The sequence below is a fragment of the Chelmon rostratus genome, chromosome 14 (genome assembly GCF_017976325.1).
Source record: "Chelmon rostratus isolate fCheRos1 chromosome 14, fCheRos1.pri, whole genome shotgun sequence".
Classification (NCBI taxonomy): domain Eukaryota; kingdom Metazoa; phylum Chordata; class Actinopteri; order Chaetodontiformes; family Chaetodontidae; genus Chelmon; species Chelmon rostratus.
In genome coordinates, this window is record NC_055671.1 from 3,940,973 (window position 1) to 3,954,890 (window position 13,918).

At 41.9% G+C, this 13,918-nt stretch overlaps 1 protein-coding gene across 1 annotated transcript; it reads right to left on the bottom strand.

Annotated features, from left to right (window-relative positions):
- Positions 1-3,605: 3,605 nt before the first annotated feature.
- Positions 3,606-9,820, bottom strand: igsf5a (immunoglobulin superfamily, member 5a). Its single transcript, XM_041952705.1, has 8 exons — positions 9,805-9,820; positions 8,992-9,306; positions 6,809-7,099; positions 6,082-6,201; positions 5,748-5,772; positions 5,537-5,634; positions 5,314-5,378; positions 3,606-3,713 (listed from the first exon to the last, which is right to left on the bottom strand). The coding sequence occupies exons 1-8, from the start codon at positions 9,818-9,820 to the stop codon at positions 3,606-3,608; spliced, it is 1,038 nt and encodes a 345-aa protein (XP_041808639.1).
- Between the last annotated feature and the right edge of the window lie 4,098 nt (positions 9,821-13,918).

Here is a 13,918-nt window from a genome sequence, read left to right on the forward strand (position 1 = left end):
CAGGTAATCAGATTTAGATTTACTGAGGGCTGTAAGAGAAGAGGCTCACCCTCCGACAAGACACTCAGCCCTGTCAGCATGTCAGAGTGACACAGTGGCACTCCCATCATTTGTCCAGACACAGAGACGTAGCACTGAATGACAGCATGCTTACAGCAGACATGTCTGCAGAGCTGCACTGAGTGATGGTAAGACCCTGTATCCATTTTCTGCCACTTACCCAAGCCTGTGGTAGCAGGCTATGTTAAGTTGCCAAGAGAGGCCATGCTGTGTTATTCTTTTAAGCTGCTACAATCAATCTTTTTATATCAACAGCGGATCAAGCAGCTATGTGTGTGTGAAAGGGGTCGCTGATACTGGCAAATTTGCAAAAAATAATTCCCTCCAACTCTATGAAGAGTTTCATCATATTGCTCGTTGGCCATGACTTTACTGTTTGCTTCACTGTTACCTTTTCTTCATATTTTTCTGACTGCACACTACCTGCTAAGCACCAAACAGCAGAAACACACTTATCAACGAGCTGGTGAACACTGCAGTCGAGCATTTAGCAGCAGGAGTAGGTGGAGAATACTGGACTTTCACGAAGTGGCCAGAAATAACACTCCAAATGCATCCTATAGTTGCTGTGTATCTGTGTAAACAGGGCTTCACATAACTGGCACGCAGGTATGAGTGCCTGATAACAATCAGGAATGTGTAGCGTCAGCTGCCTTTGTGTACCAGGCAGCAACTGTCGTTGGTCATGAGTATACTTTTCTGGTTTACACGTCTTCCTTGTCAACACTTTGACCCAATGAAGCTGAAAACAGCCGCGACTTTGGTGTCCCGGTGTTAGGGTCAAAGAATTTCAATCATTCATTTTGTGATAAACATCAGAGAGGATGAGAAAAACATTAGAAAGAGCCGTCTATAAAGTTGTTCTTACAAATAGTCCAATTAAAGTGAATTAAATTGATTTTCATTTCAGCGGGAACCTTTTAGCATCCACTCAAGGACCGCTGCTGGAACCCACTTTGCACTGAGAAAAGATGTGTTCATGTCCCTGGATGAGCCCTGGGTGAATAGAGAGTCAGGCCGATAATAGTTTTCTACTGCAGGGATGTGTCCAGGAATTCAGGGAATTCATGATTCCACTGACTGGTCAAACATAAGCCTCAAGGCCTCTATAACTTGCGTTGGCTGAAGCATTCATTCACAAAATTATAACTCGGAGGAAGATCCTCTGAATCTCCGGTCAGACTTGCAGTGGCTGTTCGAAAGAAGGTCACATTAAATCCAATCATGAATTAAATTAAACCCCTAACTAGCTAGGCCTGATACTGCAGGACAGCACAGTGAACATCATGCTATCACCTCATCGTTCCACAGTAAGAAGTTTCATCACTGGCTTGTATCTGATCTTAAAGCTCATCCAGGGCGAGTTTCTCTCTGCTGGTGCATCTTGGCCAACACGTCCGGCTTAGTTTGTTTCCTGGCCAAAGTAAAGGTCATGTGAGTTCAGCTGGCTCAGCAGCCCAAAAACCCTGCTGAGTGGTCAGACTGAGTCTGAACTACCAAGGTACATTAGAGAGTGGAGAGCAGAATGCATTTCCATAATAGATATGCTCGCAGCGTGCCACATCAGTGATTTTCAACCTTTCTGGCTTGTGACTCTTTAAACTGAAGTAATGTCATTGAGGGACCGTTCGTTACCAGCTGCATACATGTTTTAGTTCTGATTTTTCTGGTGTTTTAGATTTAGATATTTTAGACTCCAGCTGAATAAAATAACCCAGTAATTCAGAAGAAACACATCAAAGATGTGAGAGGAAAATTAGAAAAGACAAACATTCAAGTCAACTCTTGTAAAGGCTTTTTTTTTTGTACAAAGCATGTGTTTTTATCAAAAAAATTGTCAGTAATTCTATTCTACTTCTACTATTTTTTTCTCTTTTATTCAGAGCTTAAGTCAAGTCAGAACCTCAGCTGTAACTCTGCTGATTTGATACGTCTTTCCTCTGCTTTCCTTTCCTGTTAGCTTCCAACCGTATGAAGACAGTCCCCTCAGTTGCTGTCATGCCAATCAGTTAGCATTACTCATGGCCTCTGGACAAAAGGATGCCAGCTACTGTTGCTAATTTGTGTCTCATTTGTGGTCTGATAAACAGTAAATTAATCAAAATCAAAGCCCCATATTACTATTTTCCAAAATACACACAATACAGCCTCTGTGCTTCAGAAACTGTTAACTCAAAGTCATAGTATATATACAGTATATATATACAACAGTGGCATTAGAGCTGGAATAGGTGAACAAATGAGGACACAGTGAATCAGAACTTTATGTATGCTCAGTCAGGATTACAACAAATTAATTTCAAAGCTCAGAGAGCTAGAGTCTGGAGATCTGTGTGATTGTAGCTGTGACTTAGCAAGGAAGAAAGGAGTGGTGATGGAGAGCCACTGTCAGTGGAGGCTGAGTCATTTCTGGTTATTAAAGGTGTGTATGAAGCAAGAAGACGGCCAAGAATCTGAGACGGGGAGAAGGAGGAACAGTTGGGTCTGAACACTACCTTTACATAATTAGGGTCACAAAGGTCTTGTTTGAAATGTAAGTAAAGCAAAGTAATGTGGAGAATTGGATTTCAGTTTACCATTTTTCTCACTGCAATATTCATCATGTCCATTTCCCCAGAAAGTATAACTACATCCTGTGAGAAAGAACATACTTGCTCCTTAGCTGACAAGATATTTAGCGACAGTCTTAGGTCAAAATGTGTCCAGTGCAGCATGATGTCAAGGAAACAGCACACAGGATATTTCCATTTCAGCACATCATGGGTGAAATAAATGTGTAAAAAGGAAATGGCCTTGATTTTCAACACATGTGTGTGTAGGCAGAAGAATCTATTTCTGAATAATTTTTTTCCCCTTTATTTTCTACATGTGAAATGTTCTTCATGGGTTGGACTAAGGGTTAGGGTTCTTCATGGGGACTACTTGAAACACTGGCATGTTTACTTGTGTATATGTGAAAGGGTTTATTGGTTAATTCATTATTTCACCACGTCCATTAAGTAGACCACTGATCAGAGAACATTCATCTAAGTATTAGATGTAAAAAAGATTAAATTCTATGACTGAATGCAATGTTCAATTTGAATTACAGAGTGCCTCAATAAAAAGATAAATAGAGAAATATTCTTTCCAAAAGCCATTCAATAAAAATATAGCCTCTGTCCTGTTAATGTACCATAAAAGAACAAGCAGAGGAGTTTGTACAGACTCAATCGATGCTCCAGTTGTATATCATTAAGTTTAAAATTTTGCTCACTTGCTCTGTCATGATGCTGCTACTGCAAACACAGCAAGTCTTTACTATAGCACTTTCACATTCACAAGTAACACACAGTTGCTTTGCAATCTAAATGTATTGTCAGTATATATATACATATATACGTATATACAGCTTCGACGTTACTGCTACACATCAGTCTTTAGGCAGATTCAGTCCCTCTTCTCACATTTCTCCAATTAGAAACCACAGTAATGCTTCAAGGTGCTGTGAGTGTGCAAGTTTCTTCCAAAACTCATCAGCATTTGCAGACTTCTTCCTCTTGTCCTTATACAATGGTGACATGTCTGTGTTTCCTGAAGCCCAGGTCATCCACTGTGTTGAAGGGACTCGTGGAGGTATTTTCTGCCTGGCTACTGTTCACAAAATCAGGCATCTGAAAATTAAAAGCAGAACAAATTTGACGATAAAAATAATCTAATCTGTTTACTAAAGATAGCTGAGGTTTGTAGATAAAACAATATAGACGATATTTAACCGGCCTTGCTGTTTCAAAACACAGTTTATATAATACATAAATCATCCAACTATATTGCTCCACTGATGAGGCAATCATCTTGGAATGATGGCTGTAATTGTGGACTTGAGAAATATGTTTGTTTTAAGAGCCACTGCATTCATTAGTTGTATGAGCAAGCAATGAATTATCCACATGTACTGAGCCTGATACATGACATGTAAAATGATTAGCATCTTTATGACGAAGGGTAATAAATTCACATGGCTTTCATTTGTAAGAGCCATTAAAAGTGATCTACATAAATCTCCAGCTCTCATGTCTCAGGCACACAGGAGCGTACAGCATGAGCTCAGAGGACTGCTATCTTTTGGATTTAGCCTTGCTTGTTTGACTTTGCAAAGATGAACGCTGTGTGCCAACTGTGTGTCAGTTTTTTCTTCAAATGGACGTCAGTTCGGGTGCAGTGTGGGACAGTGCAGGCAAAGCATTATAGGATCTCCGTAACTGTGCATGGTAAATGGCTGACATGTTTGGTATGTCTGTGTTGTTCACTTTTCCTGTGAAACATCTACAAAGTGGATTGGCACACAGTTTGGTGCAGACGTGTGCGTTTCCTAGACGATGAATCCTCATGACTTTGGAGATCTACTACTTAACCCACCACCATGAGGTTCCCATCTGTGGTTCTGATATCTCAATAACTATAATGAAATTTGGCAAACACATTCATGTCCCCCTCAGAATGAACTGTAAAAGCTTTGGTTACCTCCTGAGTTTTCATCTAGTGCTATCATCATGAAATAATGAATGTTCAATGCTTTGGTTTATGACCAAACACCTGTAAAGCTAATGACAAAGTAGTGCAGACTAGTAAATGTTAGCATGCTAAACTAAGATAGCGAATATAGAGACCATTACACTAAATATCCGCATGTTAGCATCGTCATTGTGAGAATGGTGGCATGCCAACATTTAGCTCATTTAGCTCAAGCACTGCTGTGCCAGCTACAGCCTCAGAGCTGCTAGTGCGGCTCGTTCCACCACTAATAGCTAAAAAGACGAAGCAAAAAAATTGTGAAGATGGTGTAATCTATTTCAGACCTTAACATATTCATGGAATAAGCATTTCCACAATAGCCATCGATGCTCAAATTCTAAATGTAATTAGCAATCTCAAGATTCATGGCAAACACAGCAAAAGGCTGGACTTTAATTAGGCGACTGTAACTGTTGTTATGATGCAGGTGACAGTGACAGAGGAAACAGCTTTTGGTACTCATAACATTTCGTGTGATGGGATCCATTGCTCACACTAGCACGATCATTTGCAAATATTTGATTCCTGTTTTCCCTAAATTAGACTACTCTCACCTCAGCAAAATAAAAAACATACATAACGCTCCCCCCTTCTGAAGACCGTTATGACAGATCTTTGCTCTTTGCTTCTTCCCCACCAATGTTTCACCTGCCAAAAACAATATGTGCGTCACATGTGCCTCTTCATTCTCAGGCCTACCTGAAAAATATGGGAGCCGTTTGCCTGGAAAAAGCCACTGTCAGTGACTTCACTGGGAGCGGCACCTGTGAACGAAGAGGAGAGATGGGAGAGAGGAGTTTGGACTTCAGCAGATAGTAGATAATAGGCATAGCATGGTAGAATATGGTGATAGAGCGCCAGTTTGACAAAGATTTCATGTAAAGCTTGCGCGTGCTTGTGCACATGCTCTTATCAGCCTTACTTGTTTTACCGTCCGGCACATATCCTGCGTTCTCTTGACCCTCCTTTTTTCCGGCTGCATTGACACCACTTATCTCGCTCTGCGTCCTCACTCTCCGGCTACACACAAACATGAAGGACGACAGAGAATTCTACTGCGTGTAGAAACACGTGGAAGCACGTGCTGTTGTAGAGGAAGAAGGTGAAGTAGTAATAAAATGTTCATTTCTTACCTCATCTCATTTTGGTAGCTGGGTTCTGGACGGGATTGTGAAATGACAAATAATGTAATGTAAGTATTCACTGAGGGCTCTATGTCAGCAGCTGTGACTCAAGCAGCTCTCACACTCTGTTCTCCAGCTCTTTCACTTTACAGAAGTACTGCACATCATGTTAAAGAAAGAACAGTGAACTCAACATCTCTGCTTCCTGTCATGAGTTTGAAATCCTGCCCTGACACAAAGGTCTTACTCTAACAATGATTATGGACTCACAGTGTCATGAAATAAGTTGTGCTGCATATACATTCTATATATTACATAATTATCAATATAATGAGGGCCTTACTTTTTTCTTTCCGGCGTTTGTAGCAGAAGACGATTCCAGTGATGAGCAAAACCAGCAGAGCAGCACCTCCGAAGGACACGACCACAGATATCAGCACAGTCCAGTCAGGAGGCTTGGGAACTGTTGCAAGAGGAAAGACCAGGATTAAAGAGTGGGGGAGTCAAAGACTTAAGAGCTCGTTACTGTAAAATTAAACTGTCAAATTAAAGATATTGAATACAAATAAATGAGAAAAGAAGCACAATATTCATTTTAAAGTTATGAAAACTGCAAGTACACAGAAAACACTGAAAACACTGCAAAGCCTGTGTTCTATAGTCTCCAATACATTTGGTTTAAATGTGAAATTTGTGACTGGAGGATCAATGGACCATCATTACAGCCTGAATAGAGGATATTAATGAGAGAGGAAAACAAATTTAGTCTGACATATCTCACATTGGCCATACTGTGGCTTGCACCTTATGGTCGCAGAAGATGATGCTTCTGCATATCCAAAGCTTTCTCTCATCCACCATAACCCCTTATCATTAACATACAGTATGTTTCCCTTCCAGACTGTGTCCAAATAAAACAGATTTTTCGTACACATCAAAAATGGCTTCCTGTTTCCTTCTTAAAATGTAGATTGTTGCTGGACTCTCAGCTTCTAAGTTGTCCATGCTATCTGCGCACACACTCTGCATTCAGCTCTCAGCACCACTGTGTCTGTGTAACCTCTTCTTACCAACCACCAAGAAGACAGAGCTGGATTCAGGGCTCGTTAGTGTCGACATAGTCGCCAAACACTCCACCCTGGTGGTGCTGACTGCGTGGACATTCAGGACACTGGTGGAGTTTGAGCAATCCCCATCACCTCTGCTGGTGGTGTTGTACAGGCTGCTGTTTACAGCTTCACCATTGAGGGTCCAGGTGAGAGTAGAATCGGGGCACCAAGCAAACGTTACACACTGGAACTCCACCTGCTGGCCCTGCACCACTGTCACGTTGCCTCCCAAGATGCTGACGGTACCACTCTCTGAGAAATAAAGACAGAGACAGAGGAGAGGTTAGGTCAGGAATGCAGCAGGATTTTAGGATTCTGACCCAGTGGTCAGCTTAGTCGCTGATTGATGAGAACATGTAGTGTCCCCATTAGGTTCTTGGCCTCAGTGCTCCGTGATAGCACTGGGAAACTATAGTAAATGTCAAATAATTTCAAATAATTTAGAAAGTTAGAAGTTAAAACAAAAAATATCTTAGGCAGTTGAGGCAGCTTAGCCAGACTGGCAGTTTAAAGGATGTCTGAAGAAATCATATATGTCTGTCTTATCACCCACAAATCCCATCCCATCTCAGATAACCAACCACAATGAAACGATCCTGCTGACGTATTATGTGTGCATCCAGTATTGTCCAAAAACTATGAGTAGCTCATCAATGAACCACATGGTTGCTACCGTTGCACCTGCATGAATATAACTGGACAGTATATGTAACCGGGTAGCCATACAACTGCTGAATAAGCCCATGATAAAAGCAGATCAATCCTACTGACTCCGGTGATTCCCTGACTTTTCCTCTAACACCACCAGCAGGTTGACATGTGGTTTTGGTGAAATGTCTCAGCAGCTACTGAATGAATTGCCTTGAAATTTAGCCGAGACATTCAGGTTTTCTTGTGATCCTGTGACTTTTCATCAAGTGCCATCCTCAGGTCTTTTCTTTTTTTTTTTATTTGTCAAATAAGTGTTCATGGTTATAGCTGCAATACTAACAACATTCCCATCAGCCTCAGATGACTTTGTGTTCAGTGCTAATGAGCAAATGTTAGCATGCTAATAGGCTAAACAGAGATAGTCAACATGGTAAGCATATCTGCGAAACATCAGCATGTTAGCATTGTTACTGTGACCATGTTAGCTTCCTGACATTAGCATTTAGCTCAAAGCACAGTTTTACCTAAGAACAACCTCACAGAGCTGCTGGCATGACCGCAGAGTCTTAGTCTTAAATACACCTGACTCATTACAGAAGAGTGTCGTTTTGGTGTACATACAGATATAGACACTGTGATACACTGTAGAATAAGTGGACCATGTTAGCAAGATAACTTTATGTATAAACTGGTCTATATGACAGCCCCGCAAGTGAAGTATACTCATACTTCCAACTTTATAATAATGAAAAAACAAGTTTTTCTTATGTCAAAGTGGAAGTGGTCTTTTGTTTACCTGTATATTCGTTTGAATCCAGCTCTGTGATACAGGCCAGTTTTATTAGGCAGGACAACTTCCCTCTTTATAGATGCAACAGTAACAAACAAAAGGTCGTTATGCTCCTGAGCTGGAAGTTTTTCCACACACCCGCACATAAAGACACTCTCATCAAGTAGTGTTTCCTGCATATGTCCACATCTTGTTTCAGTATGGATGAAAATCACTGTGAACTGACTGAAATATAGTTTTTCCATGGAACACACCTCCCCTTTGAAGGTGATGTGGATATAATGAGCCCTCCACTGGCCGTCTAGTATCATGCTACCAGCAGTGGATAAAGGCCAAAGAAGTGTGTATGTGTGTAAATATGTGAATATGTCCAAGCACATCTAAAATACTGTCATCTACTAAGGTTGGTGTGAAGGTTGTACTAAATCTCTTCCCTTTTTATTCTGGCTTTAAGGCTTTTTTGGTCTTTGGTCATTCATCAGGTATTTTTGTCATTAGACGTTAGTGCCAGAGGCTCCGGACAAGACAAACACACTGCTGCCCCCCAGAGTACATCCCAGGTACTACACCTCATTTTTAAAACGAGCACTATAAATTGGATGCTGTGTGATAGGGCAACATCACTGAGACCCCACAGGCAACTTTATATATGTTAAAGTCATTAAACATATATAACTAGCCTGGCAGAGGTTAATGACCTTACCTTGTACACTAAGCTGTGCCGTCCTTGATCCGTAAGGCCCCAGCACAGCGCAGATGACCGAGCCGGACTGCCTGCGGGTGGCGTTGTGGATGGTGAACTCCACGCAGCTGGGGTCACCAGCGGAGCAGTATCTGGCAGTAAACTGGCCTGTGGGTGCGGTCACGGTATTGTTGGAAGAGACAGTGAGGACCAGAAGGCCTCCGACGGTCCAGGTCATGAGCTGCCAGGCTCCCTCCACCGTGGCGTTGAATCTCACTTCGGAGCCTTGCAGCACTGTTAACTGCTGCGGCTGCAGGTGGAACTGCTGGGACACCACTGGATGTGAAAGAGACAACATGTCAGGCAGGAATGAGAGACGAGGTAGAGTTTATGACTGAAGAATTTAGAAGAAAACAGTGGATCTTATGATGGCACAGCTCTCTTCATATGAGAGCGGCTGTCATTTGTGTAGCGATGACAGAATAATGTAGGAATTGTACATACTGATTGTTACCTTAATACAATGAATGTGCACAGAGACTGTTCATGCTCAGTTTGAGTGGTGCAGCAATGCAGTTCCCCCTTTTATTTTTTGTAATAGATGGAGTTGAGAGAAGGAATGAGTAAAGTTTATTGAATTGCTGGACTAATTGCTTGATTCTTTTCTTGCTTACTGTTCGTCACTTTGACATTCTGACATTATATATATATATATATATATATATATATATATATATATATATATATATATATATATAAATCATTGATAGTGAAAGTAATTTTTCAAGCAGCCCAAATAAAATTTCAGATGTTCTTTTGAAAGGCAGCACATACCTGGAAGCAACAACATTGGTAATGCAATGGAATGCAATGTGAGTTGAAAGTAAAAAGGCGTGCATGTTATGGAAACACTTTAAGCTCTTTGTTCAAATCAGTGCTCAGACATGTTTGAGTTTGCTCAGTACATAAATATCACAAAGGGCATTGGTTTTGTTTTGTTGGTTTTTGACAAGACTGAAACTCAAACACATCGTGATTCTGGACAGATCCTTCGCACGTCGAGCATTACAGTTGAGGTTGAGTTTGTGGCTCTTTCAGGTGCTCTCCTGACCTGATTTGCAAAGTTATTTAAAAAAATATTAACATCAGTATTAGTTGACAACAAAGTGGGACAGACAAAAACGGTTTCAGCAGGCGTCTAAAACTGCTTGCTGCATTGCTTACTGTACTCACATTTGTTGGTTCAGTTGATTGACTTACATCAGTAATGGATATAGGAGATTTAAGCATTTTAATTTCCCCATGTGGATCATTAAAGTTTAATCTAGTCCTCACCTATCACACCATTTACCTCACAGCTCTTTGAAATTGTTAAGGCTCTGCAAATGTTGAATTAAACATGTACATTTTATTACTATAAACTACAGACCCGTAAGTACTTGGACAGCAAACTGCAGCAACCCAGAAAAATATTACTGTTGTTTTTATTTTCTTAAATTGTGTCCAGTTCAGCAGGTTTATACAGATTTATCTGAAAAATGAATGCTGACCTCCAGATGCACACAGTGATACACAGATGCAGAAGAGGTTAAGCCATGATTTCCAGGAAACAGTCATGCTTGTGTTGTTATCCTGAAAAAGAGAGAGACAGCTGTGAGTTTCTGCAGCAAATGCATTGTCCTCTGAAACATTCAGAGAAGGATCGCAATGCATTTGTTCCGTAAAGCGAAAATAGCATTTGTATGCATGTATCTTGGTTCGAAGGAAAGCTGGTGGAGAACAATCAGTAGTCATGTCATGTTGGTGGTTAATGACAGTAGAAGACTTTGACATCTATTCTTGTACCTGCAAAATCATCACAAAGGAAATTCGAGTTCTAGTATGAAGTCAAACCATAAAATAATGACATTGGACCAAATGTTTCTGTCAGCAGCAGACAGGGCATCAACAAAAACCCTGACGACGTCCTCAGTCAGAAGCTCGCTGGGAGAGAGGGTTGTTTCCTTTTCTAGATACTAAAAGATATGAATTGAAGAAGATTTTTGGAAACCATGTTTAAGCGAAAAGTATTTAAATGTATTTTTCATATTTCTGTCCACTAACACAGGGGATGTAGCTGATCAGAGGTTTGTAGGATTCCATTGTTCATTCACAAAAACTGAATATATCAAATAAATTAGGAAAGCCTATATTTTATATTCTACTTTTGTTACTTCCTCAAAACCAAACCGTTTTAATGTGGCACACGTCGTCTCCTCGCTTTTATAGCTTTTCCTTACTGGGCTAGCGTTAATATGGAAACCTGTGACTCTTATAAATCTCAATAGATCAAATCTCTGCCTTCATAACTAAATATTCTTCAGAATTAACAACATCTCCAGCGAAACAAACTTACTGTGTGAGAGCTCCTGCTGCAGTGTGTGGAATGGACCAGAGCTTCATTTCCTGAAACAGCAGGTGAGTAGCTGGGCTCCACCTGAGGCTGTGAAACTCTCACAGGGAGCAAGGTTCAAGTCTGGCCATTGAAACCCAGCCCTTATCGCCTCAGAGTACAGTCAGTCAGTCAGTAATAACGTCCCAAACAGCCGCTCAGCTGTAGGCGTGAGGCTGCTGGCAGGATAGACAGGTGAGGCTGTTGTGTCTTATCACAAGAATAATTACATGTTGGTGAGTCAGTCATCTTAAGTCTGACTATTGCTCTTGGTGAAATACTCGTGTATCTATTTGTCTTTCCTCTGTGCTTATCTCACTGGTGTGAAGTTAATGAGGTGGAGTTAGAAAAGGGGTGAGGTCGTCCAGATCTCTGCACCAATCAGAGCTGAACCATATTTGAATCAGAATCTGATGACAGTTGGTGGGTTGTCTGATCAAACCACAGCAACATAGTTTTTAAGTGTTAAACTCTCAGTAAATATTGTTTTGTTTTTGCTTTTTTTTACTTTTATTGCTGCTTATTTAGTCTTAACATTTAAAGGTAACCGCTTAGTGGTAGCGCTATGGAGCGATGTCTTTATAGGTTTGTTTGTATGTGTGAGCAAACAGCTGACGTTGCTTCATGCAGTTCCTCTGGTCAACACTGAGTGGCAGCTATGCACACACAGAAAGCGTAGTAATGTGCACGTTGAGGCAGTGTAGAAGAAGACTTCACTGCAAAATGGATGTAAACAATGCAGGATTTTAAATATTTCTTTTAAAATGTGTGTTAAACCTCAACAAACAAAATGTATTTTACTAAGAAACACTGAATATAAACTGAACACAACTTTTGTTTGTTTACCTGAAAATTGCAGAGAGACCCTTTAAGATTTTTTTGTGGGGTTTCAGGGTCGGACGTGTTCAGGGGCTTTAATGTCCTGTGATACCTTTCACAGTCAGTAGAGACTGTTGGAAATCGCTCTAGTTATTAAAAACTGAGTGAAGGACCTGCTTAGCGCTGTCAGAGTGTCCTGACATGTTCTCCATCATGGACGATAGCTTAGCCATTCCTCCTCCTTTCACCCGTCACCTCTACTGAGTCGAGGGGGAGTCGCAGTACAGAGCTGGCTTTCTCTTCTCTTCCTGTCAGCAGTCGAGATGCTGCTGCCATAGCAGACCTCTCCATAGAATACGGGTGGTGCCACCACAGAGTCAAGAAGGCCTTTGACCTTTGAGGAGAGTCCCCTGCTCACCAAATCCACACGTTTCTTACGTAGTGCATTTGTATTGTCAGCCCAGTCCAGGTTATTATTCAGGTGAACAGGTAATTGTAAGTATCCACCATCTCAGTGTCTGTTCCCTGGATGTTCACTGCTGCAGGAACAAGAGGTGGTTCCACTGACACCAATCCACAGTTCCTGGGTCAGTTCTCTGTACACCCAGTCATTCCCACCTGTGATGAGGCAGACGATTGCAGGGTCATCTGAGAACTTTTGCAGGTGGCAGTTAGCTGATTTGTGCGCTAAGTTCGCAGTGTAGCGGGTGAGGAAGGGAGCCAGGACTGTCCCTGCTGCAGACGACCATGTCGGAATCACAGTCCTGTGTCCTCAATACTGTGGTCGGTTGGTGGCGTAGTCCAAGATCAATGCCATGAGGTGGTGGTCCACCCCTGTGCACTCCAACCTGTCCCTCAGAAATGTGGGCTGTAAGGTGTCGAAGGCTAAAATGAAAACATGTGACTCTCACAGTGCTTCCAGCCTTTTGCAGGTAAGAGAGGGATGGATGTAGGAGGTGACACCGCCAACCACCTCAATGCCAGATTGAGAGGCAAACTGTCATGGGTCACCTGCAGCTGTTGAGGTCCTTGGGGTGTGGACTCTTCAGCATTGGTTGCACGCAGGATGTTTTTCACAGATGTGGCACCCAGCTTCAGGCTCTGGTTGAAAATGTGTTTAACTGTCCCACACTTGTGGTCTGCACAGGACTTGAGCTGATGCAACACGGACCCACAGCCTTTCTCGCCTTAATCCTGCTGAGTTTCTTTGTTGGCTAGTTTGCTATGAAGGACAGATCAGGGCAGGGGGGTTGTGTGCTGGAGGTTGGGAGTGGGAGGTAGGGCACTGTACAGGAGATGCAGTGGATGCACAGCCACTGCATTTCCTATACAGTGCTGTGAGCTGAATGTTGTAGGAAGGGGGTGGTAGGTGGGAGTGGGGCAGTGCACCGAGGCTGCAGATGATTTGAGGAGTTGCAGCAGTGAGGGCTGGACAAAGGGAGGTGCAGATGACTGATCAAATCTTCGAATGAGCATCACAAAGTTCTTCCCATGCAGTTGTATTAAAACAGTCCTTCAAAGCCTCACCAGCCTTGTTGGACCAGCGTTGAGTGACAGCTGGCGGCCTGTGCAGAAGGTTTGTATGCAGGCAGGAGGTCCACTAGGTACTGATCAGATCTTCCCAGGAGAGGGAGAGGTCTCCGTTGTGTTGTGCATAAAATGAATCCAGTATTTTATTGTCTCAGGTGTAGCATGTAA